The sequence below is a fragment of the Pygocentrus nattereri genome, chromosome 6 (assembly GCF_015220715.1).
Source record: "Pygocentrus nattereri isolate fPygNat1 chromosome 6, fPygNat1.pri, whole genome shotgun sequence".
Lineage (NCBI taxonomy): Eukaryota > Metazoa > Chordata > Actinopteri > Characiformes > Serrasalmidae > Pygocentrus > Pygocentrus nattereri.
This window is the reverse complement of record NC_051216.1, coordinates 45,892,779-45,919,298: the sequence shown is the minus strand read 5'-3', so window position 1 is coordinate 45,919,298 and position 26,520 is coordinate 45,892,779. Positions and strand designations below refer to the sequence as shown.

General features: G+C 41.5%; 2 protein-coding genes and 1 non-coding gene across 3 annotated transcripts in view; 2 read left to right on the top strand and 1 right to left on the bottom strand.

Annotated features, from left to right (window-relative positions):
* The window catches only part of LOC108443776 (protein NLRC3-like), an 11,449-nt gene extending 81 nt beyond the window's left edge, over window positions 1–11,368 (top strand). The window contains exons 2-9 of the mRNA XM_037539089.1: window positions 1,641–1,920; window positions 2,045–2,134; window positions 3,386–5,171; window positions 5,350–5,520; window positions 6,257–6,430; window positions 7,776–7,949; window positions 8,558–8,604; window positions 10,512–11,368. Of these exons, the coding sequence (XP_037394986.1) occupies window positions 1,650–1,920; window positions 2,045–2,134; window positions 3,386–5,171; window positions 5,350–5,520; window positions 6,257–6,430; window positions 7,776–7,949; window positions 8,558–8,604; window positions 10,512–11,056 (3,258 nt within the window). The 5' untranslated portion in view covers window positions 1,641–1,649 and the 3' untranslated portion in view covers window positions 11,057–11,368. The remainder of the gene's footprint in view (window positions 1–1,640; window positions 1,921–2,044; window positions 2,135–3,385; window positions 5,172–5,349; window positions 5,521–6,256; window positions 6,431–7,775; window positions 7,950–8,557; window positions 8,605–10,511) is intronic.
* Window positions 11,369–13,410: 2,042 nt separating this feature from the next.
* On the bottom strand, window positions 13,411–13,520 carry trnal-caa. The gene is made up of 2 exons: window positions 13,483–13,520; window positions 13,411–13,456 (listed from the first exon to the last, which is right to left on the bottom strand). It is a non-coding gene; the product is annotated as a tRNA-Leu (tRNA).
* Window positions 13,521–13,831: 311 nt separating this feature from the next.
* On the top strand, window positions 13,832–26,436 carry dhrs12 (dehydrogenase/reductase (SDR family) member 12). The gene is made up of 10 exons (XM_037539092.1): window positions 13,832–14,321; window positions 15,456–15,589; window positions 17,190–17,272; window positions 17,394–17,486; window positions 18,902–18,983; window positions 19,090–19,151; window positions 20,536–20,640; window positions 23,718–23,808; window positions 24,709–24,846; window positions 25,579–26,436. Exons 1-10 carry the CDS (start codon window positions 14,266–14,268, stop codon window positions 25,689–25,691), a joined length of 957 nt encoding a protein of 318 aa, XP_037394989.1. The 5' UTR covers window positions 13,832–14,265; the 3' UTR covers window positions 25,692–26,436.
* The last annotated feature ends 84 nt before the right edge of the window (window positions 26,437–26,520 follow it).

Here is a 26,520-nt window from a genome sequence, read left to right as displayed (position 1 = left end):
GTTATTATTATTAGCCGAGCAAGCTGATCGGAGCTGATCAGCTCTTCTGCCTTTTATAACGATTCTGTATATGAGACTAGAAATCTACTGCATACATTTGATTACAGTGTCTTATTTCCAGTGATGTAGCTGAGCAGCTCAGAAATATGCTCAGGTTGTGACGGCGGAAATATGAAAAAGTAGCTGAGTAACTCGGTACCTGTTGTTTTTCAATGAACTACTTATTTACTCTTACTTGCTTAAGTTTAATACTTTTACTTGAATAAATTATCACGCATTATTTCCCGTGCTCTTTACAGCCCTGGCTATTTTATAAGCGAACCCTTATACAAGATTTCAGTGTTTTCAACCTGTGTGATGAGTGAAATTCACATTGCCGTGAAGATCATGAACCTTATCATGCCGTGAAGATCATGAACCTTATCATGTCGTGAAGATCATGAACCTTATCATGTTGTGAAGATCATGAACCTTATCATGCCATGAAGATCATGAACCTTATGCTTATCATGTTATGAATCAGGTATCAAGGGCTTGGCAAGGCAAAAGGACAATTATAAACCTCATGTAATAAGACACTGATAAAGAACATTCTACATATGTTTGTGTGTTTTAGCTGTATATTATTTTTTAATATTCATTTTAATGCCAGTTGTCTAGCCACCGGCCACACTGAGGAATTTCCTAGAACCTCCTCACAGCCATTTTACCTTGAAGGCCATGTTATTTATCCATCCATAATGTGTGACTTTATTTTGGGTTTGTAAGATTTAGCTGCTTGTGTAGTACCTTTTATTTCTGCATTTTTATTTTTGAGAGACGGTGATGATTAAATTCTCTAATACCGTTCGGCTAATCTTTCACACAGGACTATACAACCCATAACCCGAGACCCATTCTTTCACTAATGTCTGTAGAAGCAGTCTGCAGGCCGAGGGGCTCGGCTTTATACACCTGTGGCCATGGAAGTGACTGGAACACCTGAACTCAATGATTGGAAATATAGTTATATTTAGATTAACATGGGATTATCTACGAAGTGAAACTGGGATTAACCAATCACGTTTTGATTTCCAGTGGGTGTGACTATTTGAAAAAGAACATCATTCCAGGCCTTGTGGACGTTCAGGATACATCACTATCTCTGAATGCAAATGGTAGCCTGAGTAGCCAAGGCTTGTTAAAATGTTCATGTGTATTGCTATTAGTTTACTGCTATTATAGTAATAGAACCCCATAGAGGTGCTTGCAGAAAATAGCTTTACTGCAGATGAATTTTCATATTTGTGGCCTAAAAGGAAGGCCTAGCTCTAATAGCCACGGGTTGCCACTGATCTTAACAAGTGTGCACTATGTCAGCTTTTTCTATATTTAGAGGTATCTGTTGGCCCAGTTTATTTGTATGTATTTTTTTAATCTATATATAATATATTGCAGTGTTTTTGGGCTTTATTTAAGGCTGTATTTGTCCAAAGTCTTGCCTCAAAATAACAGACATATCATTCAAATCAACACACTTCGCCCATCACACTCCTGTTCACTAATGCTCACTATCCCTGTATGATGAACATGAGCTCCCTTGAGCATGTTCCCAAACAGAGAAGGTTACATTCATTTGTATTGTCCTTCTTCACATACAGTAATGCAAGATGGCAAGCTCTGTGCCTGAGATATTACTGGAAACTCTTCAGGGTTTGGAGAGAGAAAACCTGAAGTTATTCCAGTGGTATCTGATTAATGGTGTGGAAGGTTTCAAATGCATCCCACCAGCTCAGCTGGAGAAGCCAGAATTAATGGATACTGTGGACAAAATGGTACAGTGTTATGAATGCAGTGGAGCTGTGAAGATCACGCTGGCAATCCTAAAGAAGATCAACCAGAACCAACTGGCTATGGATCTGAAAATAAAGATCGAAGAGAGTAATGAGACTCAATACTGTTCATTATCTATTCTTTACATACCAAGTACCTTCAGCTGAAATACATCTCTTCAAAGCACAACTATAATAAAGCTGCTGTTCTACCCTTTTTTCCATTTTCTCAGAGGAAGACAGATGTGAAAAGAAAAATGATAAGACTCTAGCAGCCACTTTCACTACTGAACATGGAGAAGCAGTTAAAGCCTCAGCTGCAGGTAATCTCAGTCATTGTAGACTCTAATAATGCATGGAAAAATATATACATTTCAGCTTAAAGATAATGATTTTGTCTTGTATTCATATACTAATAAGTTTAATACATTTTTGTCTGTTATACTGTTATGCCAGAGGTTTTTACCAAAAAAGTTATATTACCCAACGTGTATATATATATATATATATATATATATATATATATATATATATATATATATATACAGTATCTCACAAAAGTGAATACACCCCTCACATTTCTGCAAATATTTTAGATATAGATATAGCTTAAAATAGTCAGTGTGCAGCTTGCATAGCAGTGCAGATTTACTGTCTTCTAAAAAAGAACACAACACACAGCCATTAATGTCTAAATAAATGGCAACACAACTGAGTTCATCTCACAGTGAGTCCAAATTGTGACCAATTGTGTCGTTGTCCCTCCCTGATGTCATGTGACTCATTGGAGTTGCCAGATTCCAGGTGTAAATGGGGAGCAGGGCTGGTAAATTTGATGTTTTGGGTACAATTCACTCATGCTGACCACTGGATTTTCAACATGGCACCTCATGGCGAAGAACTCTCTGAGGGTGTGAGAAATGGAATTGTTGATCTCCACAAAGACGCCTAGGCCATATGAAGATTGCTAACACCCTGAAACTGAGCTATAGCAAAGTGTCCAAGGTCATACAGTGGTTTTCCAGGACAGGTTCCGCTCAGACCAGGCCTCGCCAGGGTCGACCAAAGAAGTTGAGTCCATATGTTCAGCATCACATCCAGAGGTTGGTTTCAAATAATAGACGCATGAGTGCTGCCAGCATTGCTGCAGAGGTTGAAGAAGTGGGAGGTCAGCCTGTCAGTGCTCATACCATATGCCATACAATGCATCAACTTGGTCTGCATGGCCGTTGTCCCAGAAGGAAGCCTCTTCTGAAGCTGACGCACAAAAAAGCCCAGAAACAGTTTGCTGAAGGCAAGCAGTCCAAGAATATGTCCTGTGGTCTGATGAGACCAAGATAAACTTGTTTGGCTCAGATGGTGTCCAGCATGTGTGGTGGAGTGCCAAGACAACTCTCTCTTGCCTACAGTCAAGCATGGTGGTGGTAGCATCATGAGTGCAGAAATGCGAGGGGTGTACTCACTTTTGTGAGATAATGAGTATATATATATATATATATATATGTCTCTTGTAACTTTTTCCTTGAAATGTATCATACACTTCATAAAATCTTTGCTTCTTTCCCTGACAAAAGATGAACAACATCAAAACCAGGTGATTTCCAGATTGAGCCACATATATGAACGTATACTGATTGGGAATTCACAGACAGGTCATAAGGAGTACTTGGATGATGTCTACACAGATCTCATTGTAGTGCCAAACGAAAGTGGAGGAGTCATTCACAAGCATGAGATGGTGCAACTTGAACTGTCCCAAAGACCTGGTGGTGAGGAGACTTTTGTCAAATGCAGTGACCTTTTCAAGGTCCAGCCTGGCACAAGTCGGCGAAACAGGAAAGTGTTGACAATGGGAATTGCTGGAGTGGGTAAAACTGTGTCAGTGAGCAAATTCATATCCGACTGGGTGAAGAAAGTGGAGAATCGAGACATAAACTTTATTTTCCCTCTCCCATTCCGTGAATTAAATCTGATAAAAGATAATAAGTACAGTTTGATCGAACTCCTGAATCATTTTTTCTTCACGTCAACACTTAAGCTGGAGTCTCTTCCAGAGGATGAGGGAAAAGTTCTGTTTGTTTTTGATGGACTTGATGAGTGCTGCTTTCCACTATGCTTTGAACATGGTCACGAACTTAAAGATGTCAGTGAGCAGGCTTCATTGGGCTCACTGATCACAAATCTGGTCAACGGAAATCTACTTCCCTTTGCTCTCGTCTGGATAACTTGCCGACCAGCAGCGGCCCAAATGATTCCCCGGGATCATATTGACTTAGTGACAGAAGTACAAGGATTCAATTATGAACAAAAGGAGGCATATTTCAGCAAATACTGTAAAGAGGATGTGGCAATGAAAAGGAAAATGATATCCCACATAAAGAAATCAAGGAGCCTCTGTATCATGTGCCAAATACCAGTCTTCTGTTGGATCACTGCAACTGTTCTTCAGCCACTGATGGCACAAGACAGCATTAACGAAATCCCTGCAACCCTGACAGGAATGTACACAAACTTCCTTCTTTTGCAAAAGCAAATAATGATGAAGAAATATCCCAAGGAACACGAAGCAACCAAAAAAGCTCTAGACACAGATCACATCATTCTGAAGCTTGGTAAACTGGCCTTCAATACTCTTGAGAGTGGTCGTCTGCATTTCTATGAAGATGACCTTATGAAATGTGGCATTGATGTGGCTGGTGGTACTGTGTTTTCTGGAGTGTGCACACAGATTTTCGGTCAGGAACAAAAGGTTTCTGGAAAGAACATCTTCAGCTTTGTGCACTTGAGTGTTCAGGAGTGCCTTGCAGCTCTATACGTGCATTACAAATACTGTAACCAAAGAAGGAATGTTTTTGAACCAAGAACTATTTGTAACATGCTGAAATGGAAGAATAAAAATCTAGCAGACCTTCATAAGTGTGCAGTAGAAAGAGCTTTGAAGAGCGAACGTGGACATTTAGATCTTTTCCTCCGCTTTCTCCTTGGCCTGTCACTGGAGTCCAATCAGAAAACCCTACAAGAACTCCTGAAAAAAATTAATATTAGTGTACACAGTGTTGGGGACACTACTAACTACATTAAGGAGAAACTGAATGAGCAAACATCATCTGACAGAAGCATGAATCTCTTCCACTGTCTGAGTGAACTGAAGGACAACTCCCTGACAAGGGAAATCCAGGACTACCTGACTTCTGGATCTCTCTCATCACAGGAGCTCTCATCGACCCAGTGGTCAGCTCTGGTGTTTGTGTTGCTAATGTCAGAGGAGACTGAAGAAAAGTTTGAGCTCAAGAAATGTAGACCATCAGATGAAGGACTGAAGAGACTACTGCCAGTGATGAAAAACACGCAACGAGCTTTGTGAGGACCATTTTCGTTCATCTTTTAAAGTTTGTTAAAAGTATACAAAGCATGGTAGAAAATAGCATCAACACATATTCACATGGAGTGAAATCCTATCTAAAATGTTCTGTAGGTCTAATATTTTTTGTTGAAGAAACTATATTACAAGTATTATAATTAATATAATCTTCTGAAGGTTGGACCGCTGTAACCTCAGTAAAGACAGCTGCACTGCATTGGCATCAGTGTTGAGTTCAAATTCATCACTGAGAGAGCTGGACCTGAGTTACAACGACCTACAAGACAGAACAGTTGACCTGCTGTCTGCCAAACTTAGTGATTCACAGTGTAAACTGGAGGTACTGAGGTCAGTGTTTATGGGTTATGTTTTATTTCCGGTTGGACACAGACATCTGCAGCATTTTGTATCATATTTATTATGAACACTGTATAAGTATACTAATATTTATTACTTCTAAAGACTTACTGCTTTCATATAATAATATAAAAGTAAGTGAAAATACAAAACAATGATTTAATTTTACATCTTATAAGTGTGTTCCCCATTTGAGTCTTGGCTCCTCTCCGTGTTTCTTCCACATTGTCTTAGAAAGTTTTTCCTTTAAAGTTTCATTAAGGCTCATTAATGACCCTCAGCTAGGCTCACCAATGGCTCACCCATTTCTGTAAAGCTGCTTTTACAATGTTGGCAATAAAAAGTGCAATAGAAAAAATTTTTTAAAGTGCCATAGAAAAACTACTTAGGCCTTCTAGGTGATCACTGTAAAAGTAGTAAATAGTAAAAGACTGCAGATGTAAATGTCATATCTATGTGTCGTTCACTCTATAATAATAAAAAAAAATGAAATATGTAATTCTCACACAGCTAGACCATGTGAACATACATTAAAATAATCAACACTTTATAGTTAAAATTAAAGCTGGCACTCAGAACTTCATGGTCAGTTTCATTTCAAAGCTAATGTGAGTTCACAGCAGAAACTGTCACTGTGTTCATTATTGTCTGCACTGTAACCTCATCAATATACCTCCTGTAAGACAAGTTTTTATATCCCTTGTTTTAACTTATTTGTGCACTGTAGACTAGCTGGCTGTAATCTTACAATGAACTCCTGTGAAGCACTTGCATCAGTCCTACAATCAGAAAACTCCTACCTAAAGGAACTGGATCTCAGTGATAATGACCTGCAGGATTCAGGAGTGAAGCTGCTTTCTGGTGGACTAAAAAGTTCACAATGCAAACTAGAGATACTCAGGTGAGGTTATACATTCTATACATGAGGTGCATACATTCTTTAGTGCTACATATGAAACTGTAGAGGCTGATTTTACAAAAGATAATAACACAAAGGCATGCAGATAAAACTCAAGAAAGCTTGAGCCCCTCTACTTTGCCCTCAGACAGAAGTGCCCTCTTGTTTGTAGTTATAACAGCTATATTTAATGGATCACATTAATTTAATTATATCACCTTAACCATTCTTTAAGAACTGTTTCAGTGAAATGAGGTTCTTCCTTGCCCTAGGAATAGATCTTGTGGGTTGGCTTGAATTCTATGAGATTCATCACTCTTGGGCCCTGCTTTGGTGCAGTACCACTGCCTGTTGTTCTCCTTAGTAGCCCTGATCTGTCACAAATTACTCTAATGCTGGAAAATCCAATAATAAGGCATTGATAGTCTCTTTATAAAATCATCACATTACAGTATGCAATTATTTTCAACAACAGCCGAACAGCAATGCCAAACAATGTTGGCAGTAAGGGAGATAAAGAACATGCTACACCAAGTTTTCATTATTGTAAGAAACAGAGCTGTTAAATAGAGCTATAACTAAGAACTATATAGCAATTAACTAATGTACTGAGTAATGGCACAGCTTTGCAAGCTGTCTACTGGGGTTCACAATAGATGAGAAATAATACTTAGCACTCTTTGTCAAACTTAGAGAGGCTATTCGTAGGTTTCAAGTGTTCATCTTTCTTCTTCTTCTTCTTCTTCTTTCGGCTGCTCCCTTTAGGGGTCGCCACAGCGGATCATCTGCCTCCATCTTGCCCTATCCATTGCCTCCTCTACTTTCACACCAACCATCTCCATGTCCACCTTCACTACATCCATAAACCTTCTCTGAGGTCTACCTCTTCTCCTTCTACCCGGCAGCTCCATCTCCAATATTCTTTGCTCAATATATCCACTATTCCTCCTCAACACATGTCCAAACCATCTCAACCTGGTCTCTCTGGTTTTATCTCCAAACTGCTCCACCTTCACTGTCCCTCTGATCTGCTCATTTCTAATCTTGTCCAGCCTTGTCACTCCCAACAAAAATCTCAGCATCTTCATCTCCGCCACCTCCAGCTCAGCCTCCTGTCTTTTAGACAGAGCCACAGTCTCCAAACCATACATCATAGCAGGACGCACTACTGTCTTGTTCAAGTGTTCATCTTTATATCCTCAAATTGCGATTGAAGAAGGTGAATAAATTTGCCCAGCTTTGTCTCTCTTTGTCTGCTGTCCAGACAAAGTCTTTTTCCACTGTAAACTTTGTGTTAAAGTACGTACCATCTATCATTTTGTTGTTTTTTTTTTCTTCCTCCCTACAGATTGTCTGGTTGTTTAGTCACAGATGAAAGCTGTTCTTCTCTGGCTTCAGCTCTGAGCTCTAACCCCTCATACCTGAAAGAACTAGATCTCACTTACAACAACCCAGGATACTCAAGGGTGAATATGCTGTCTGCTAGACTGGAGGATCCACGATGCAACCTGAAGATGCTCAGGTGTGTAGAGAAAGAGAAAAGAGCTTTACAGGTTTATAGATCTTTATTTATAGGGTGCTTTTCATACCAATGGCAGCCCAAAGTTCTTTACAGACAGGTGCTTAACAGTAGTACAGTAGTAGTTCTATTACTGTTACAAAGCTTAACAGTAATAGAAGAAACCATTAATATTTGTGGACTTAATATGTGCTTTACTTCATAGATCCTCATAAAACAGGCAAAAGGAAGTCAAGTGATGTCATCAGTGTGATTTCATTCATTTTAATTTTACTTTGGCCAAGAATGTAGTTTTTCAGATAATAACACAGACTGCATGCTCATATTGTGGCCACAAAAAAGCACTGCGTCTTCTCACACATGTACAACTAGTCCTGAGAGTTGGAATACTTTGCTTCTAATGGTGATCATACTTTCAGTTCGTGTTTGAGGCTTATATCTCTATCTAGCCACTTTGTCTGCTGCCATTGTTACGGAAGACTACCAATAATATGTCTATTGTGATCCTAGTGATCATTTTTAGGCAGTTAAACACAAAACCAGCCGTTGCAAAGGGTCAGTACATCAGGCCCTGACTGTTTTGGTTAATTTGTCTATCTTTCCTTTCTTAGGATGGAACATGCAGGGAAGAACAGGATCAAACCAGGTTTAATAAAATGTAAGTTTTATTGGGTTAAATGTAAGTTTCACTCAGACACAAGCACAAAGTATGAATCAGCGCACAATACTGTTCTGTGCAAAACTCAGAGACCCATCCATCCATCCATTTTCTAAGCCGCTTCTCCGTCAGGGTCGCGGGGGGGAGCTGGAGCCTATCCCAGCAGTCTTCGGGCGGAAGGCAGGATACACCCTGGACAGGTCGCCAGTCCATCGCAGGGCAGACACAGACAGTCACTCACACACTCACACCTAGGGGCAATTTAGCATGACCAATTGGCCTGACTGCATGTCTTTGGACTGTGGGAGGAAACCGCAGAACCCGGAGGAAACCCACGCAGACACGGGGAGAACATGCACTCAGAACTCAGAGATCACTGCGTTTTATTCAATTTCCAGTCAATTAAATTGAATTAAATTTAAAGTTAATTAAACTCTCCTAATGAGTCTTCACCCATTCGCTTTAATCTCTGAGAGAGAGGAGAAAATCAAGGTGCTTCAGATCTGAAAACATCTACAGGGGTTTCTGTCCATCCTACCACTGTGAGAAGACCACTCAGCGCCGTGGGTCTGAAAGGACGTGTAGCTGATCAAGAAGAACCTCACTGAGAAAAGGAGACGGACACATCAAACAAAGAAGCTGAACGATGGACTGACCGCCCAGACTTCAACACCACTGAATGGGTTTAGAATTACTTGAATAATTAGAAGCAGAAAAAGGAGCCAACTTCCCCTTTAAAATCCAGCCCCAAGTTCCTCTAGTCTGCAAGTACAATCAGTAACACAAGCAAATGAAACTAGCTAGCGAAGGTGTGTGGAGGTGGAGATTCCTGCAGGTAAAGGGTGGACAGACATAATTTTATAGTAAGTTTAATTGTTGAGGCTGCAGGGATGGCGCTCATGATCAAATTCCGTGTTTTGTTGATTTTCTAAGGGAAAGTAAGTGAACACCACACAGACATTTATTTACTTGCTGAATTCGACATCATGGGAATTCAATTTATTTATTTTTTAAAATGTGGCCAGCACAAAAGCTATGACGCACTTTATATTTTATGTTTCCTTTTTTTCTAATATGTTAAAATGTTAAAAAAAAGTAAATGCGCACAAACTCAATCAATTAATCAACGTTTATTTAAACTCAGAGTACACTGGAGGGAGACCCTCATTTACAATGTAGCTGAGCCAATACAGAGATCAAAGACTTTATGACAAATGCTAAAAGTAACAATGATCATAGTAATGAATTAGAAAAATGTAATCAATAAACCATGAAAAAGTAACTATGTAAATGAGATCAAATGAGGATAAATAAAAGTATGTAAATAAATAATTAAATACATAAATAAATATATAAAAGATGTAAAACTATAGCTTGGCAACATCCAATCCATCCATTTTCCAAGCCGCTTCTCCATCAGGGTCGGGGGGGTGCTGGAGCCTATCCCAGCGGTCATCAGGCGGAAGGCAGGATACACCCTGGACAGGTCGCCAGTCCATCACAGGGGGCAACAAGAACAGAATAATAAAAATGAAACAATAACTGAAAACATTCCAAAAATTTAAGTTTAACCCCCCAGGCCAAAAGTATGTGACTGAGGTGCCCTTGAGCAAGACACCTGACCCCCAACTGGCGTGTAGGCGTGTTCTCTGTAGTGGATGTGTGCACTAAGTTTTACTTAGAAAATCGACCAAATGTCATTTATAAAGGGGGTGTTCGACTTTTGCATATGACTGCATGTTTACTGTGATTTCAGAGGGTGAAATATTAGTAGATATAGATGAGAAATTTTAATATAGGGATGCTCAAACTCAACTTAGTAGTCTTGTCAGCTGTTTCTTTACTCACGTACGAACTTACACACCTAAGTTGTCGTCTTCTCCCCGAATCTCTGTTCTTCTGTGCAGATGGCTGTGAACTGAAGCTGGACCCAAACACAGCACACTCGCGTCTCTCTCTGTCCGACGGGAACAGAAAGGCGACGTGTTCTGGACAGGTGTGTGTGCAGCAGTTGTATCCTGATCATCCGGAGAGATTCAATTACTGGGAGCAAGTGCTCTGTGAAGAGAGTCTGACTGGACGCTGTTACTGGGAGTGTGAGTGGAGTGGGGTGAGGACTGAAATAGCAATGACATACAAAGGAATCAGTAGAAAAGGGAAAAGTTTTGACAGCAGGTTTGGATGGAATGAAAACTCCTGGAGTTTGGACTGCTCGGAAGACAACTGCTGTGCCTTACACAACAAGAAGGGAACGAAAACACCTGATGCCTCCCTGCTCTCCAAAAGAGTAGGAGTATTTCTGGACTGGTCAGCCGGCACATTGTCCTTCTATAGCGTCTTCTTTGAGAAACGCAAACTGATCCACACATTCCACTCTAAATTCGCTGAACCCCTGTATGTCGGGTTCAGGGTTGGTGAGGAGTCCTCTGTGTGCTTGTGTCAGATAGCATAGCCTCCTGGAGGCACACCTAAGTCTTCAGGGAAACACAGGCTTGTAGAACTTTAGTTATTAGTTTCGCATCCAACCTTCACACAAACTGCATATTCCAACAAACACACAAAACTAGAGCAAGTAATTGAGCGGACCAGAGGACTTTCTGGTGGGCTGGTAACGTTTACTGCTGATTACTGTGTGCATTTAGGAAAGTTCCTTGTTGTTGGGGCTCCTTTTCTTCCACACATTCCCAAACTGCAAATGTCTCCGTTTCTTCTGCCCAATAAATTATCTTCTGTTTTCATCATGATCATGTGATGTGTTATTGGTGTTTTGACTGGCTGTTTCGAGAAACTTGTTTCACAAAGTTAAGCCCCCTGCAATTGTTGCATCTGAGTTTCAAGTAAGTTGCAGAATGCCTCTCCTTGCCCAGCTCAAGCGAAATTTAGTTTCATGTAGCTTTCAAGCTAATTAAGTTGCATTTAACCATGTAAAGCCAGCCTAAAAGGTAGCAGAGCTAACAAAAGTTTGGGTGGGCTGGTCTGCATCACATAACTGGAAAAGTCTCCAACTCCATCCCTGATCTTACTATACATGCATGGTGTAGTAGAAGACTGGTTTTACATGATGAAACTTCCATGTAACTTTAGTTGTGCACTTGAGTTGCAGTGTACAGCATCATGCAACTCACTTGCCACTGAGCGAGAGTGATATAAAAAGATACAGAGAAAAGAACTGCAATGGTGGAAAAAATATCCCAAAGATGATAAAAATGCCGTTGCGTGCAGCTTTGTTTTTTGAACTGCTTCGTGCAACAATCAAGTTGCACAGAATGTGTTGGCATTGGCTCTAGCTTAGAGGATGTGTGTTCAGAGGTCCACTTATGATATTTGTGTACTTTTATGTACCAAAAACAGACCTAATTTTTTACATAAGCACTTTACAATCTCTATTCATCCGTTAGAATTAAGCAGGCCATTTTTCTTGCTTTGCTTTTAAGGCTGATATATGTAAATGAGCTGTAAACATCAAGCCAGACCTTCTTTTTGAGCCAGTACGTGTGATGTTAATATGACATGGACCAAAAAAACAAAAAAAAAAAGTTCACCTGACACCTCAATTTCACATTTCTGCAGCAGTTTTTACAGGGTGGCTTGCAGCAGTGCATGTACACCATATTTTAGAATATTTGTTTTTCTCCAGACTTAATAATAATTCTACTTCTTTCAGTCTGAACAGCATTACAAACAACATTTCTGCATAACGGTACAAAATATGTACATACGTGAAATTTCTGAATTTCTGTAAAAAAATTTATAAATTTCAGCTTGTTGTACTTGTAAAAAGATGTAAAAATCACTGCATTTATTATTAATTTTGTCTGTTCCGTCGGGCCTACTGGTCAATGCTTTTCTGTGGACATTATACAGACTCTGAGTGTGCAGCCATGGCACCACAAAGCAGCTAAATCTTCGAATTTGAAGGTTATATTTGTCCATAAAAGAGGTTCTAAAAGTGAAGGGCTTTGTCGCATGGTGCGAGCGGAACCACCTGCAGCTCAATGTGACAAAGACAAAGGAACTGGTGGTGGACCTGAGGAGGGACAAGGCACCGGTGACCCCTGTGTCCATCAGCGGGGTCAGTGTGGACACTGTGGAGGATTACAAATATCTGGGTGTGTATATTGACAATAAACTGGATGGGCTAAGAACTCTGACGCCCTCTACAGGAAGGGCCAAAGTCGTCTCTATTTTCTGAGGCGCCTGAGGTCCTTCAACATCTGCCGGACTATGCTCAGGATCTTCTATGAGTCTGTGGTGGCGAGTGCTATCCTCTATGCTGTTGCATGCTGGGGAAGCAGGCTGAGGGTGGCAGACGCCAACAGACTCAACAAATTGATCCGCAAGGCCGGTGATATTGTGGGTGTGGAGCTGGACTCGCTGATGGCCGTGTCGGAGAGGAGGACGCTGTCTAAGCTGCGGGCCATAATGGACAATGGCTCCCACCCTCTCTACGATACGGTGATGAGACACAAGAGCTCATTCAGCTCAAGACTCATCGTACCAAAATGCACCACAGAGCGCCACAGGAAGTCATTCTTACCTGTGGCCATCAAACTCCATAACTCCTCCCTCAGTGTGTGATTAAAAAAACTGTTCATATGTGCAATAACAACAATTGTGTGTGTAGAGTACTTAAATCTGGTGTACATACTGTAAATTCTATATATTGTCTTAAATTATTAGTAAAGTGTTTATTTTTACATAAATGGCTGCAACTGTAACAACTGCAATTTCCCCCTGGGATCAATAAAGGAATCTGAATCTGAATCTAAAAGAGTTTGAGATGATAAGATGGTCCACAAAAGGTTGTGTCAGAAGTGGGATTCGAACCCACGCCTCCATTCGGAGACCAGAAGCCCCAATTCAGAGGAAGGTGTAACCCTTGAGTCTGGCGCCTTAGACCACTCGGCCATCCTGACAACTGAGGGGTGAACGAGCAGTTTCACTCTTCAGTACCTTTGAAACCTTATCAATACTATTTTTTCACGTTTTCTTGCTCTTCTATATCAAAATAAACGGAATTCAGCCGCTGAGCAACAGTTACCGTTTAGTTAGCTAGCTATCGTAGCCACCAAGCTGAGCTAACCTTAACAACGCGAAGGTGAAGTCATTAATTTTCTCGTTCCACCTTAAATAATGGAATATGCAACGGCGCCTCATGAATGCCAGAACGTAACGGCTGCACCATTTAAGGTGGAACGGGGAAATTCGAACACGAAGCTGGTGAACAGGAAGACGACTTCGGCTTCGGTTAAATATATCCGACCCAGCGGCGACAACTCGGTCTTTAGTATTTTAAATACGTCAAATTTGCGCGTTACACTAACATTTTATTATGTTATGTCACAAACCAGGGCCAAAGTCTTTCTGAAACGTAACCTAAACCACCCTAACGCGCTAACTTTAGGTTAGCTAACTGCTAGCGCCAGTTACCAAACCACAGCAGTTTGTGTAACATCAGCTGTGCCCCACTGCGCATGTCCGCTGATCTCCAAGTCATACCCTCAGGGATCAGGTAGTGGATATGAGGTATAGATCTGCACAAAATGCAAACGAGGCGCAAGCTTCCAGTCATTCTTATGAAAGGCGTGAGTGTCACATAACCGCTTAGTTTGGCTGTTTACATATCGCTACACAGCCGTAAACCTTCTAAAAAAACTAGAAATGTCGTTGTACAGAAACGCAGTGTGGTTCCTGAAGGGTCTTCAAGAATATACAAAGTAAGTCTTTACGTATTTGCTTAATATCTGCGCTTCCATTGAGGAGACAGTCAGTAAAACTACTCTTTGGTTTCAGTCACGATACTCGAAGACAACGATTCGATATTTTGGCGATATTTTATGTTACCGTAGCTGCGGTCCTGCTACTCTGTGCATGCAGCTTATTGCATTTCTGTCTGAATTCTTAATGAACTCCTCCAGAATCAGGTTGACAATAAGGGGAATTCCACCGATTTATCCAAATTTCATCATAATTCCGTTGTCGCAGTCTAAACAAAGCCCTTCACAGCTGTTTGATATGTAGGAAAAGTTTTCTTTGGGGAATATTTTTGCCTTATGATGCCTTTGTAACTTGCTTGTAACTCCCTGCCTTGAAAGGATTTAAATAAATGACATTTTAGGCCGAAACCTCATCATAGAACAACATTTGAATTTGCTGTGTAATCATAATCATTCCATGTTAGTAGCTTTCTGTCTGGGAGCTTTTAGAGGCGGACGTCTGGTTCCTATCACCGCCACTGTGAACGATTCTGACTCAGCAAGTTACTCTGGAACGGAGCGTTTCACACCAAACCCCTCTGAACATCTCAGCCATTTGATTATATGTAACTTTAGAAAAATTGGTGGGGTTCCCCTTTAAGTTGTGCTTGGTCAAAAACAATAAGGAAAAGTTTCTCTGTAAACTGTCCTGAAAACAAAATATGCAGGTTTCTATATAGTCCTGAAAAGGGTTCTTTGCCTCCTAACAGTAGTGGAACTCTTTTTGGTGCTAGATAGAACCACCGACATGATCCATGTATGACACGTTTTCCATCAAAGACAAGTATTCGACCAGGCAAGTAACAACTTATCCATTCAGATGGTTCTTTGAGAGTTTGTACTTCTACAAAGAGCCAATGCTGCTACTAAAGAACCCTTGAAGAACCGTTTTTGAGAGTGTAGGAATCCACAGGATTTGATAGAAGCCGTCACATTGAAGCCTTGAAGCCCTTTCTCATATCGCATTTGTTACAGTGTCTATTGGTCATTTTAGTGCATACATGATACTGTTTAGGCTTTTTTCCCCAAAGATTTTCGCTGTGTGTGTTTTTTAGTCAGAATCCTGTAGATTGACATATTTTCCATTTTTGACAGGAGCGGCTACGAAGCAGCAGCGAAACACTTTGCATCTTCCGATCTGGAGGTGAATTTGAGTGGCAGGTCGTTTGTCATCACAGGGGCCAACAGTGGCATCGGGAAGTCCACCGCGAAGGAAATAGCCAGAAGAGGTCAGCGTGAGGCAATGAAGCAGATACAAGTCTCACTTTTACAAAACGGGATCTCAGGCAGTCACGAGGTTCCAGTTAAAATCGATTTGAACTGAATTCCTGTGTGAAGCCCTGGGACTTAGATGCCCTCTTATCTGACGTGTTACTGTTCTTTAGGATGAGCTCGTAAAAACCTACACTGGAATCTTTCTGTTCATTCCATAATGATTAACACACATCACATGGACAGTAGACCTTTAGTTACACTGATCAGCCATCACATCATGACCACCTCCTTGTTTCTACACTCACTGTCCACTTTATCAGCTCCACTTACTGTATAGCTGCACTCTGTAGTTCTACAGTTACAGACTGTAGTCCATCTGTTTCTCTGATACTCTGTTACCCTGTTCTTCAGTGGTCAGGACCCCCATGGACCCTCACAGAGCAGGTACTATTTGGGTGGTGGGTCATTCAGTAACACTGCAATAACACTGACATGGTGGTGCTTTGTTAGTGTGTTGTGCTGGTATGGGTGGATCAGACACAGCAGTGCTGCTGGAGTTTTAAACACTGTGTCCACTCACTGTCCACTCTATTAGACACTCCTATCTTGTCGGTCCACCTTGTAGATGTAAAGTCAGAGACGATAGCTCATCTGCTGCTGCACAGTTTGTGCTGGTCATCCTCTAGTCCTTTATCAGTGGTCACAGGATGCTGTTGGCTGGATAAAGACACTGAGGTGTTTAAAAATTCCAGCAGCCCTGCTGTGTCTGATCCACTCAGACCAGCGCAACACACACTAAAACACCACCACCACCACGTCAGTGTTACTGCAGTGTTGAGAATGACCCACCACCCAAATAGTACCTGCTCTGTGAGGGTCCATGGGGGTCCTGACCACTGAAGAACAGGGTAACAGAGTATCAGAGAAACAGATGGACTACAGTCTGTAACTGTAGAACTACAGAGTGCAGCTATACAGTAAGTGGAGCTGATTAGATGGACAGTGAGCGCAGAAACGAGGAGGTGGTCATGATGTTACGCCTGTTTGGTGTTTATATTAATGTTGAAGTTTTTGCGTATATTGAATAAACAGTGGTCAGTTCAGTTTATACCAAAATGTTAAAAATGAAATAAGAGTTGAGTTTGACACCCCTGATTTGGAGGCGAACCTCAGTTTATCGCTTAGAATTAAAAAGGCAGTTATACAGCCAACTCCACAAGTATTTGGACAGCGACGGTGCCCAAATACTTTTGAGTCTGTGAGAACAGAGGGACTGTGTTAATGGCTGTAATTCCTAAAAGGCTAATGGAATATTTTTGCCAAAGCCCTCGGAATAAAGCCGAAAGTCTTCGATCACATCTTGACTGTTTCATTTCGGGTCCGTTGTGGTGGCAAAATGATAAAAATGGCATCACTGTCCAAATACTTATGGACATGACTGTGTGTAGATGGGCTCGGGTCTGATTGGCTGTCTTTGTGGCTTTGGCGCGAACGTCACAAGTATCACGAGTTCTGACCGTGTTTACATGCTGTATCACACGGTTATTTCACAACAAGCAAGGAAAAAGCTGTTTTCTGTGAAATGTGAAATTTAATGGACATCTGATCTCTCAGGTGGGACGGTGCACCTAGTATGTCGGAATAAAGGTCGAGCAGAGGAGGCTAGAAAAGACATCGTGGAGCAGAGTGAAAATGAGGTGCGGCTTATGAAGGCAGATGGTGTTCTGAGGCTCGGAGACGATGTTGTTTACTGTATTCTGTGTGCTGAAGTCGGCTACACGCTAACGTCACGTTACGCTGGCTTTTATTTCATTCCAGAACGTCCATGTTCACGTTGTGGACATGTCCAGTCCCAGACAGGTGTGGGAGTTTGCCAGTGCGTTCAGTCAGAGCCACAGTGTGCATGTCCTGGTGAGTAGGTACTGGATGCTTCTACACAGGCTCATGCACTGTGGGTGTGTGGGTGTGGGTGGGGGGGTGTGTGTGGGTGTGTGTGGGTGTGGTTTTTTTTTGGGGGGGGGGGGGAGTTAGGGATGAGCTTGACAGGCTTATCAAGGAGACGGTGGTGTGAATTTTCTGCCAGAAGTTTCAAATAAAATAATAAAATCCGCAAGTAAAATATTAAATATATATTTTGCAAATAAAAATAATAGGATAGACTTTTATTATCCCACTGGCGGAAATTTGCATTGTTACAGCAGAATAGACAGTGAGCAGATAAAGAGCAGTAAGTAGACAAAGATGTGCATCATACAAAATACTAAATATAAGCGATACTATAGAAATAAATAAATAAACATAAATAAATAAATAACACAACACGTTTGTCTTTGCACTGCTTACTATGCATCTTTTATTACTGCGCTGGAAAAGTCGCCCGATAGTGTTTCGTTATACTGTACTACCCTGTATTGTATAATGACAAAGTTGAATTGAACTGAATTGAATTGAACTGACATAATTTTAAGTGTTTTTTTTTGTTGTTGTTGTTTTAACTTCTCAAGTTAAAATGTGCATTTGCATTCTTAAAATCCACATTTTGGATATTCGGTGCATAAACAGCACAAAACATGGTGAAGTGATACATTCACTCTTGTTATTTTCTTTAGTTAACAGACTTTTAGCTCTAAACGTGAACTTTTTTTTCATGTGTAAAAAGTGAAAAGGCTACTGTGTTGCATTACTTTTAAAGTTCTGTAAAAATACAGGCGATTTACTGTATTTAAAGTGCAGCTTATTACTGTAAGTGTACAGCAGAAAACAGCTGCATCACAATAATCATGTGGTGCAGGTCACTGATGTCACACTATATAAGCCAATTTACTGTTATTTACCTTTAAAACTGTACAGTACATTACTGTGAAAGTGATGCATCTAGTAGTAATTTTACAGTGATTTTTAACTGTATGTAATTACTTTGAAACTGATACAAATCTTTTCTTCATCTCCATAGCAGGAACGTGGTTTAGCAGGTCATTGGCTCCCCTTACTGCTGACTTTATGTTTGGCTGCTGTACAAAAATAAGCTCATTATCAGTGTTTATATTGGTGGGGTTTCCAGGCTGGAGTTACGAGGGTAAAGTCCTAGAGGAGGTGCCCACAAAAGCTCATAAAACCTGAGCCGACCCACCGGCTGTTTTCCTGGGGCGAGGATGAGCTGAGCATTGTGAGCGACCCAGAGCAGAGCTAGAATCTGAGGGCAGTAGCGCAGAGGCTTAAGCCCCCCTGGGGACCGTCTGTTCAGGGGTCCTGCTTCTGCACGCAGTAACGCTAAAGCACTTTCATAATGTTCTTATTAATGATGTGAATCTGTTGATCCTCTGCAGATCAACAACGCAGGGTGTATGGTGAATCAGAGGGAGCTGACCGACGAAGGCCTGGAGAAAAACTTTGCCACCAACACGCTCGGTAAGGGAAGCCCGTTAAAACTTCCCTTTAACGTATTTACGCACGTCCTGGAATGTTGCACACCGGTGAATGTGTCTCAGTGAAGCTTCCTGCTTGTTTCCCGCAGGAACGTTCATCCTGACCACTGCACTGATTCCTGCTTTGAAAAAGTCCCAGGACCCAAGAGTCGTGAGTGCTTTCGACAAGCTCATATTGAAAGCTTACCTAGAACCTAGATCTGGCCTAACTGACAGGAGTTTCCCCAAAAGCCATCCCAATGCTGCATTTCTAAACCATCCTTTTGTGCCTCGCGGCAGAATTGCAGACGGTGCGAGGCAGCTGTGTCAACGTTGCCATGGAGATAGTGGCGTTTGTGCCCTTATTGATGGCGTTAGCTACTATTTTATCCTAAGAGAGTTTTGAATACACACTAATCCATCTTCAATGAAATCTGGGGTTTGTTGTTTGTGCACTGGACTTCACATACGGGCATTCAGTGCTGGGCCAGAGCCAAAAGTAGGGAAAATTTAACTCTTGATGGAAAGACCTGCTGACCACTGCAGTCGCCGCATGCACTTTACTGTTGACCACTTACCGCCAACATATAAACACAGCATGAAGATCATCTCAGCTGTTATAATATGGTCACATGTTGCCATTGAAAATGCCATTGTTCTGTGCCTTATAGCGGGACATGACCGACAACCATGGAAATGTTGCCATGGTGACAGCATTCCCAGTAAAAATGGATGATTATCAGAGGAGATTTGATTATTAGTATAAGATACACCGGTCAGGCGTAACATTCTGACCACCTCCTCGTTTCTACGCTCACTGCACTCTGTAGTTCTACAGTTACAGACTGTAGTCCATCTGTTTCTCTGATACTCTGTTACCCTGTTCTTCAGTGGTCAGGACCCCCATGGACCCTCACAGAGCAGGTACTATTTGGGTGGTGGATCATTCTCAGCACTGACCACTGAAGAACAGGTTAACAGAGTATCAGAGAAACAGATGGACTACAGTCTGTAACTGTAGAACTACAAAGTGCAGCTATACAGTAAGTGGAGCTGAAAAATTGGGAAGATTGAACTCCTGATAGAAAGTTCCACTGATTACTGCAAATACTGCTGCTACAGTTTTCCGTCTTCCACCTACTGGTGCCATGTAAATGCACCATGAGGAATATCCTAGCTCTAATGCCATGGTCACATGTTGTCATTGACAATAGTGTCGCTCTGTGCCTCATGGAGCACAAACCACATAGTTAAGTCTGTTAGAGGTTACTTAACATCTCCACACAGATTGGACCAAGAGATGATTCAGGCACGCAGTTGGTGGTATAAGCTTCCACTGCAAACTAAAGAAACTTCAGACACCAGGTTCGTCTTTACCAATAGAAATGCTCTGAAATTGCTTGGAATAACCTCTTTGTAGATGCTCGTTTGTCTTTGGACAGCGAGGATATGATAATTGTGAGTCCATCAACGTGCAGTTGAGCTTAATGGCCACATCGAGTGGATTTTTAAGGAAAAGCCCTTAAATGAACTTGTGACCGTCCCCTTCCTGTTAGGTCACTGTGTCTTCTGGAGGGATGCTGGTTCAGAAGCTGGACGTAGAGGATCTACAGTTTGAGAAGGGGTCTTTTGACGGCACCATGGCTTACGCTCAGAACAAGGTAATAATGTGTAGCCGGAAGGGTTTGGGAATTAGCGCTACGACACATTGCGTTGTTGATGTACGGATATCAGGATATGTTTGTTGCACGGTTTGCAGGAATCTGTGCAGCCTTATTTGGCAAAATGTGAAGCGTAGGGAGAAAACAGGCTAATTATATTAATCGGGAATGTTTTTGGTACACAGGAACCGAGTCTCATTTTTCCAGCCTATAAGATCATAATTACAGCACTGAAGTCTTGTTGAAGTCACAGTTACAGCCAGCGATATGAAAAGCACGGTGTACTCATTTCTCACTTAACTCACTTTAACATGATTAGAATTATATGAAAAGTGCAGGTTCCAAAATTTGGATCCTTAACAAATTTGATTTATAAACACATTTGTGTCTGTAAGTAGTAGAGAAGATGGAAATATATACACTCATATAAAACACTCAGAAAAAAAGGTGCTAGACTGTCTCTGAGTCAGTGCTCCTCTCATCACTGGGGTGGAACCCTCAAGGCTCCATCTCAGTACCTTCAGTCAGGGAACATAACTGAGCCATAATCCACTGAAATGATCTGTTCTAAGCTGTGCTGACTCCACACACCCCACCCCGCCTCGCCTCCAGGCCTTTATTCTACTGCTCTGTTTTAAAACATTCGGTTATGAAAAGGAACAAATACCAACTTTTCACCTGGAGGAACTGATTTAAGCTCCACAATCAGACCTTAGAACCACTGTAGAATCTTTGAGGGAACATCTACACTGTTTGGACCTTGACGAACGAAACACGTACCTGCACAGAACGGTGTTTTTGTCATTTTTCACATCAAAACAAACAAAAAAAGTCATAAGGACTCACTTCAGAAGGTAAACTGAGTGTAAACGTACTTCACTGCGTAACCAAACGTCAGTGCGTTTGAACAGTGAAGCATTTGATGGACTCTCAGCTTCTAAGGGTTAAGCTCGTTTGTAGACCAACAGGATGCCAAAATCCATCGTTCCCTCAGGCCACAGAATGGCGCTGAGACCCCCGTCTGTGGTAGGAGGAGGGTTTTTTGAACACCGAGTGAATGTTGATTCGTCTGCTTCACAGATTTGTGTTGCTTCACTAAAAAAAAGAGAAAACGAGATGAACAAAGTGTGAACTTTATTAGAATTAGACAAAACGGAGGTTTTCTTTTAGGGCGGCGCGGCCCAAGACGTGGCCCGAGGACCAAAGCCGGGCCACGAGGACGTTTGATTTGGCCTGCCAGAAAGTCCACCTAACCCCACCCAAGCACCGGATGAGAAAAGAAACATGTTTTTAAACCGTATACAACTTCAGAGATGCTTCTTTTCCTTTTAAAGAGCCCATATCGTACATTTATCTGGTTCTGTGTACCAAAAACATACTTTTATTTCTACATGATCATTTTTCCAACCTCACTTCGTCCCTTAGAATTGAATTAGCGGTTCTTGTTACAGACCTTTTAATATTCATATAAGTACAAGAGCGTCTTCTGATGATGCAGCCTGGGCTCAGACTCTCCTTATAGCTTCAGTGTGAGAGGCACAGCTAAACTGTTTTAGGCAGGTATGTAAACAGTGAATTCAAAACTGGCTGCTAATAAGTAAGTAAGTGATACTTTTATTAATATATATATATTATAAAATATATATAATGCTGTTTATGGACTATATGGACTGGGGAGTGAACGGCATGTTCTTTGACACTGTTCTTGTACTACATCAAGCTCAGTAAGGAAAAATTAGTTTTCCATGAAAGTTTTCCTTTAAAGTATTTTTTTTAAGTTCATTTGCAAGTGAATTTTCATAAATAGTGTTTTTTGATTGTGCATTGCAGGTAATATCAATCAAATCACGGTTGGGTTGTTTGGATTTAGTAAAAATAACAAAACACAGGTAACTTACAAAATAAAGTATTATTGGGTTTTTTTTTTGTTTGTTTGTTTTTTTTTTTTAATTCTGCAAAAGCAGAAAAGCTCCGGTGGTCATTTCATGTTTCAGAGTTAAAGTTGAATTTAATGTTACAAGTTTCTTTGAAGGTCAGTATTTAATATCCGTTACCGTAAAACAGGCAAAGAGCTGAAAACTGCAACACAAACAGCTCTTTAATGGTCAGTATTCAACATCTGGTAGATCAGAGCTCAGAAAATCCTAAGGCTGAATCTCAGACGGCTCACTGCTCCCTATGTTTCAGCGGCGTTTTAGGGCCCCTGGTAATAAAAAGTAATCATAATATAATATTTCAAGAAAAATAGTCTGGATATTTTGCGAAAAAATTCGATAAAAACAATATTTCGAGAAAAAAACATTTCAAGAAAAACGGAATATTTTGAGAAAAGGGCGTAATATTTCATAACATAGTGTTTTATTGTTACATTATTACAACTTTATTCTCGAAGTCTACTGTATTTGTATTAACAGTGGCCCTAAAACGCCGCCGTACTCTATAGTGCAGGATGCGGATTATGAATTGGATTATTTTGGCTTTTCCACCCAGTCGTTGTGCTTTGTGTCCAGTATGAATGGTGCTCTCCAGAGCGGCTCTCCGTCAGACTCGCCGAGCTGTTTGACGCAGCCGTTATTTTAAGACCTGTGCGCTGCTCTTTGTAGGGAGAATGGAGCCGTTTGAGATTCTGCCTGAAACAGCATGAGGCGAATGCCACGCTCTGATTGGCTGAACAGCGCTGGCGTTTAACGGCTTCTGCTGTAAAGCGTGAACGACTTTTGTAACGAAACGTATTTAGAGTTGAAGATGCGCCGATTGAAGTCGCCGCAGTCGGTTCGTTTTTTTTAAAGGTAACATTTTCTCATTTTTTGCAAATGAACTCTTTAGATGTAGCGTAATGCAATAAAATACTTCTTTAAAAAAACGACCTGCCTTCTTTATTTGTATTGTGTTGTCTTTTTGGACCACCACTACCAAACCACACCCCCTATTCCCCCCCCCCCCCCCCCCCCCCCCCCCCCGTCCTTTCTGAGTAATTGTATTACATTTTTTATACAGTCGACGTGGAACATGTGCTTGTTGTTAGTAAAGCTGGTATGAGTTGTTCACCTTGTCGCTGGGTATTTTGCTGCAAATAGAGGCAACAGGTGGTCATGACGGAGCAGTGGGCGGCTCAACACAAAGAGATCCACTTCTCGTCCATGCACCCCGGCTGGGCCGACACGCCAGGTGCGTTTGTGCACTTAACATATTTGCATTTGCACTTTTAGGAGGACAGTTTAATGATCTGCGCTGTGAAATGAGGTTTTTCATTTGACTTTTTGAACTAAATATCAGTACAACGCAGTTCATCACTTTAAAGTTTAAATGTTACGACATCAGCAGCTGTTGAGAGGCGTTCAGAGAGGTTTGGTGCGAAACGGTTGATTGTAAAGACTCAGATCTCTTTACAGTGGTGGTGATGGGAACCAGGTGTCGCCATGACTACAACACAGATCTAGACACTTTATTTACCATCCAGAACCACCAGAGAACCCACACGTGACGCAGGTTTTCTTTGGGTGTTATACTATTTTGCCCTTATGGTGCCCTGCATGCATGTCCCATAGCTTGGATAGGCAGGTTTCGTTGTACTGCAGTGCAGGCAGCATGAGTCAGCGCACTTTTTCTCCATCACTTGCTGTCACCGTCTCATCTAAGCTCTTGGCAACACAGGAAATCATGGCAACACAGTTTTGGTAGGCATCTCAATTTCCTTCTGCCTTTTTTCGGGCCGTAAACCTTAATACAGTGTAGGCGACGTATCTGTAAACATTTCATGTACTAACTTTCTGTGCGGGAGGTTTTAGAGGTGGACGTCTGGTTCCTATCACCACCACTGTGAACAGCTCTGTAGAACAGAGCGTTTCACACCAAACCGCTCTGAATGGCTCTGTTTACATCTCAGCCATTTAAAGAGGCCAAAAAATGTGAAAAATTGGTGGAATTCCCCTTTAACATGTATTCAGCGCATTGGCGAACTAATAGAATACAAACCAAGCTTAGTTTTACTGAATCCAGCACCACAACGTAAAGCTACAACACTACAAACCAAACATGACTGCTGATGTTTTTGTGTTTCGGCTGCAGCGGTGCAGGCGTCCATGCCAGAGTTCCACGCTAAGATGAAAAATAAGCTACGCACTGAGGCGCAGGGGGCGGATACGGTGGTCTGGCTGGCCGTTTCGGATGCTGCCGTCAGACAGCCCAGTGGCCTCTTCTTCCAAGGTCAGCAAACACGTTCTGTAGCCCTTTTGGCAAGAAGGATTTTATATTAACCATATATTTTATGATTTGATCAGGCTCTGAGTGAAAAAGCTCACGAGCTAATTCCACCCAGCGTCCATATGATCTGCATGTTTAAGCCTGGCCCTTTCCGAGAGTTAGGAAGCCTCTCGGGCCAATAACTGAAACCTTTTAACACTAAGATCAATGTAAAAACGTCTTTTTCTGCTGTTTATTCGACTCCTCATCCATAATAATGAGAGATCTCAATGCTGTTATTGCATTTATTCTGATATGATCTAATAATAAAGGCAGGAGCTTCTTTTACCCAGTGATGGGAAACACAGTAGAACAGAGAAAGCATCAATTCTACATGCTTGTCTATCTTACTGTGGAAATACGGACTTCTCCTGCTTTATAAGTAGCGTTTCGCTGCTGTTGGAACAAAACCATGTATAACGACTTTTGCCATTTTTCAGTTTTTGACGTAGTTTTCATGGACAGAGGTCGGGAGATGATTCCACAATTTTGGGGCTACCTAGGAAAATGCTTGACCACCTGCTGTGGTTTTTCTAATGGTTACCTATGGACAATGTAGTGGATTGTTAAATCACCACAGAAGCTTCTGACGTCAAACATATCATTCAGTTGACTACAATTGAGGTAAAGGGGGGAAATTTGTTTTGTGTTTGTCAACTTTCACTTAAACCTTGGTCTTCTCCCATAACTCTGCAGACAGAAAGGCAGTGTCCACGCATCTGCCCCTGGCCTCCTCCAGGTCCTCTCCCGCTGAGGAGGCGAAGCTCATGAGCACACTGGAGCAGCTTGCGGAGAAGTTCAAACCATGAGTTGTGATGTAGAAAGTCAAGCTCTCTGTGGCCGCAGTACCTGAAGGCCAACCAGGACATTTGAAGGTGGCGTCTGAAGAAAAAGCAGACGCATCTGAAGATTCTTCTACAGTGTATCCATCATTCCAACACTTAAACTGTCTGGATTCTCTGTTTTTATTCTTGCCACAACACTAAGTCTATGTGGAACTACTAATTTCTTAACACACCAAGATGCACTACCTGTCCAAAAGTTTGTAGACACCTTTCTTCTGAAATCAAACATACTAATAGAGGGTTTTTCTAACTTTGCAGCAGCAACAGCCACTACTCTTCCAGAAAAGCTTTATACTAGATGTTTGAACATTGCTGTGAGGATTTGTTTGCATTTAGTCATAATAGCAAAATCGTTAGTGAGTTCAGGTACTTATGCCCGGTGATTATTTCTGGATCACTCCAGCTCATCCCAAAGGTAGTTGGATGGAGCTCCATCAGTCCAGAGAACACAGTTCAACTGCTCCACAGCCCAGTGCTGGTGGGCTTTATACCCCTCTGGCAGACACTTGGTATTGGGCATGGTGGCCTTAGGCTAATGCATGCTGTGGGTGTGCACTTGAACACCAGGTCTCCTCAGTGGGTGTAGCTCAGTACAACTGAATTCACTCAGTAGAACGGCAGTCTGGATACTTTTGGACATACTTGTGAGCAAATCGACAAAACAAGTCCTTGTTTACTCATGAACAAATTAAAATATTTATACATTTGATATACTATGCTTGATTTATTTTTGAAGCTGAAGTAGCCAGAAAGAAAAAGCTCCATACGTTTTCTAACGGATCTAATGGAAGTT

What these genes read in the sequence shown, in the direction of transcription:
- dhrs12 (XM_037539092.1), top strand. Translation starts at nt 14,266, where the DNA reads ATGTCGTTGTACAGAAACGCAGTGTGGTTCCTGAAGGGTCTTCAAGAA. An exon ending in GAAGGAAATAGCCAGAAGAG is followed by an intron (nt 15,590 to 17,189) that starts GTCAGCGTGAGG and finishes CTGATCTCTCAG; the next exon opens with GTGGGACGGTGCACCTAGTA. An exon ending in TGGAGCAGAGTGAAAATGAG is followed by an intron (nt 17,273 to 17,393) that starts GTGCGGCTTATG and finishes ATTTCATTCCAG; the next exon opens with AACGTCCATGTTCACGTTGT.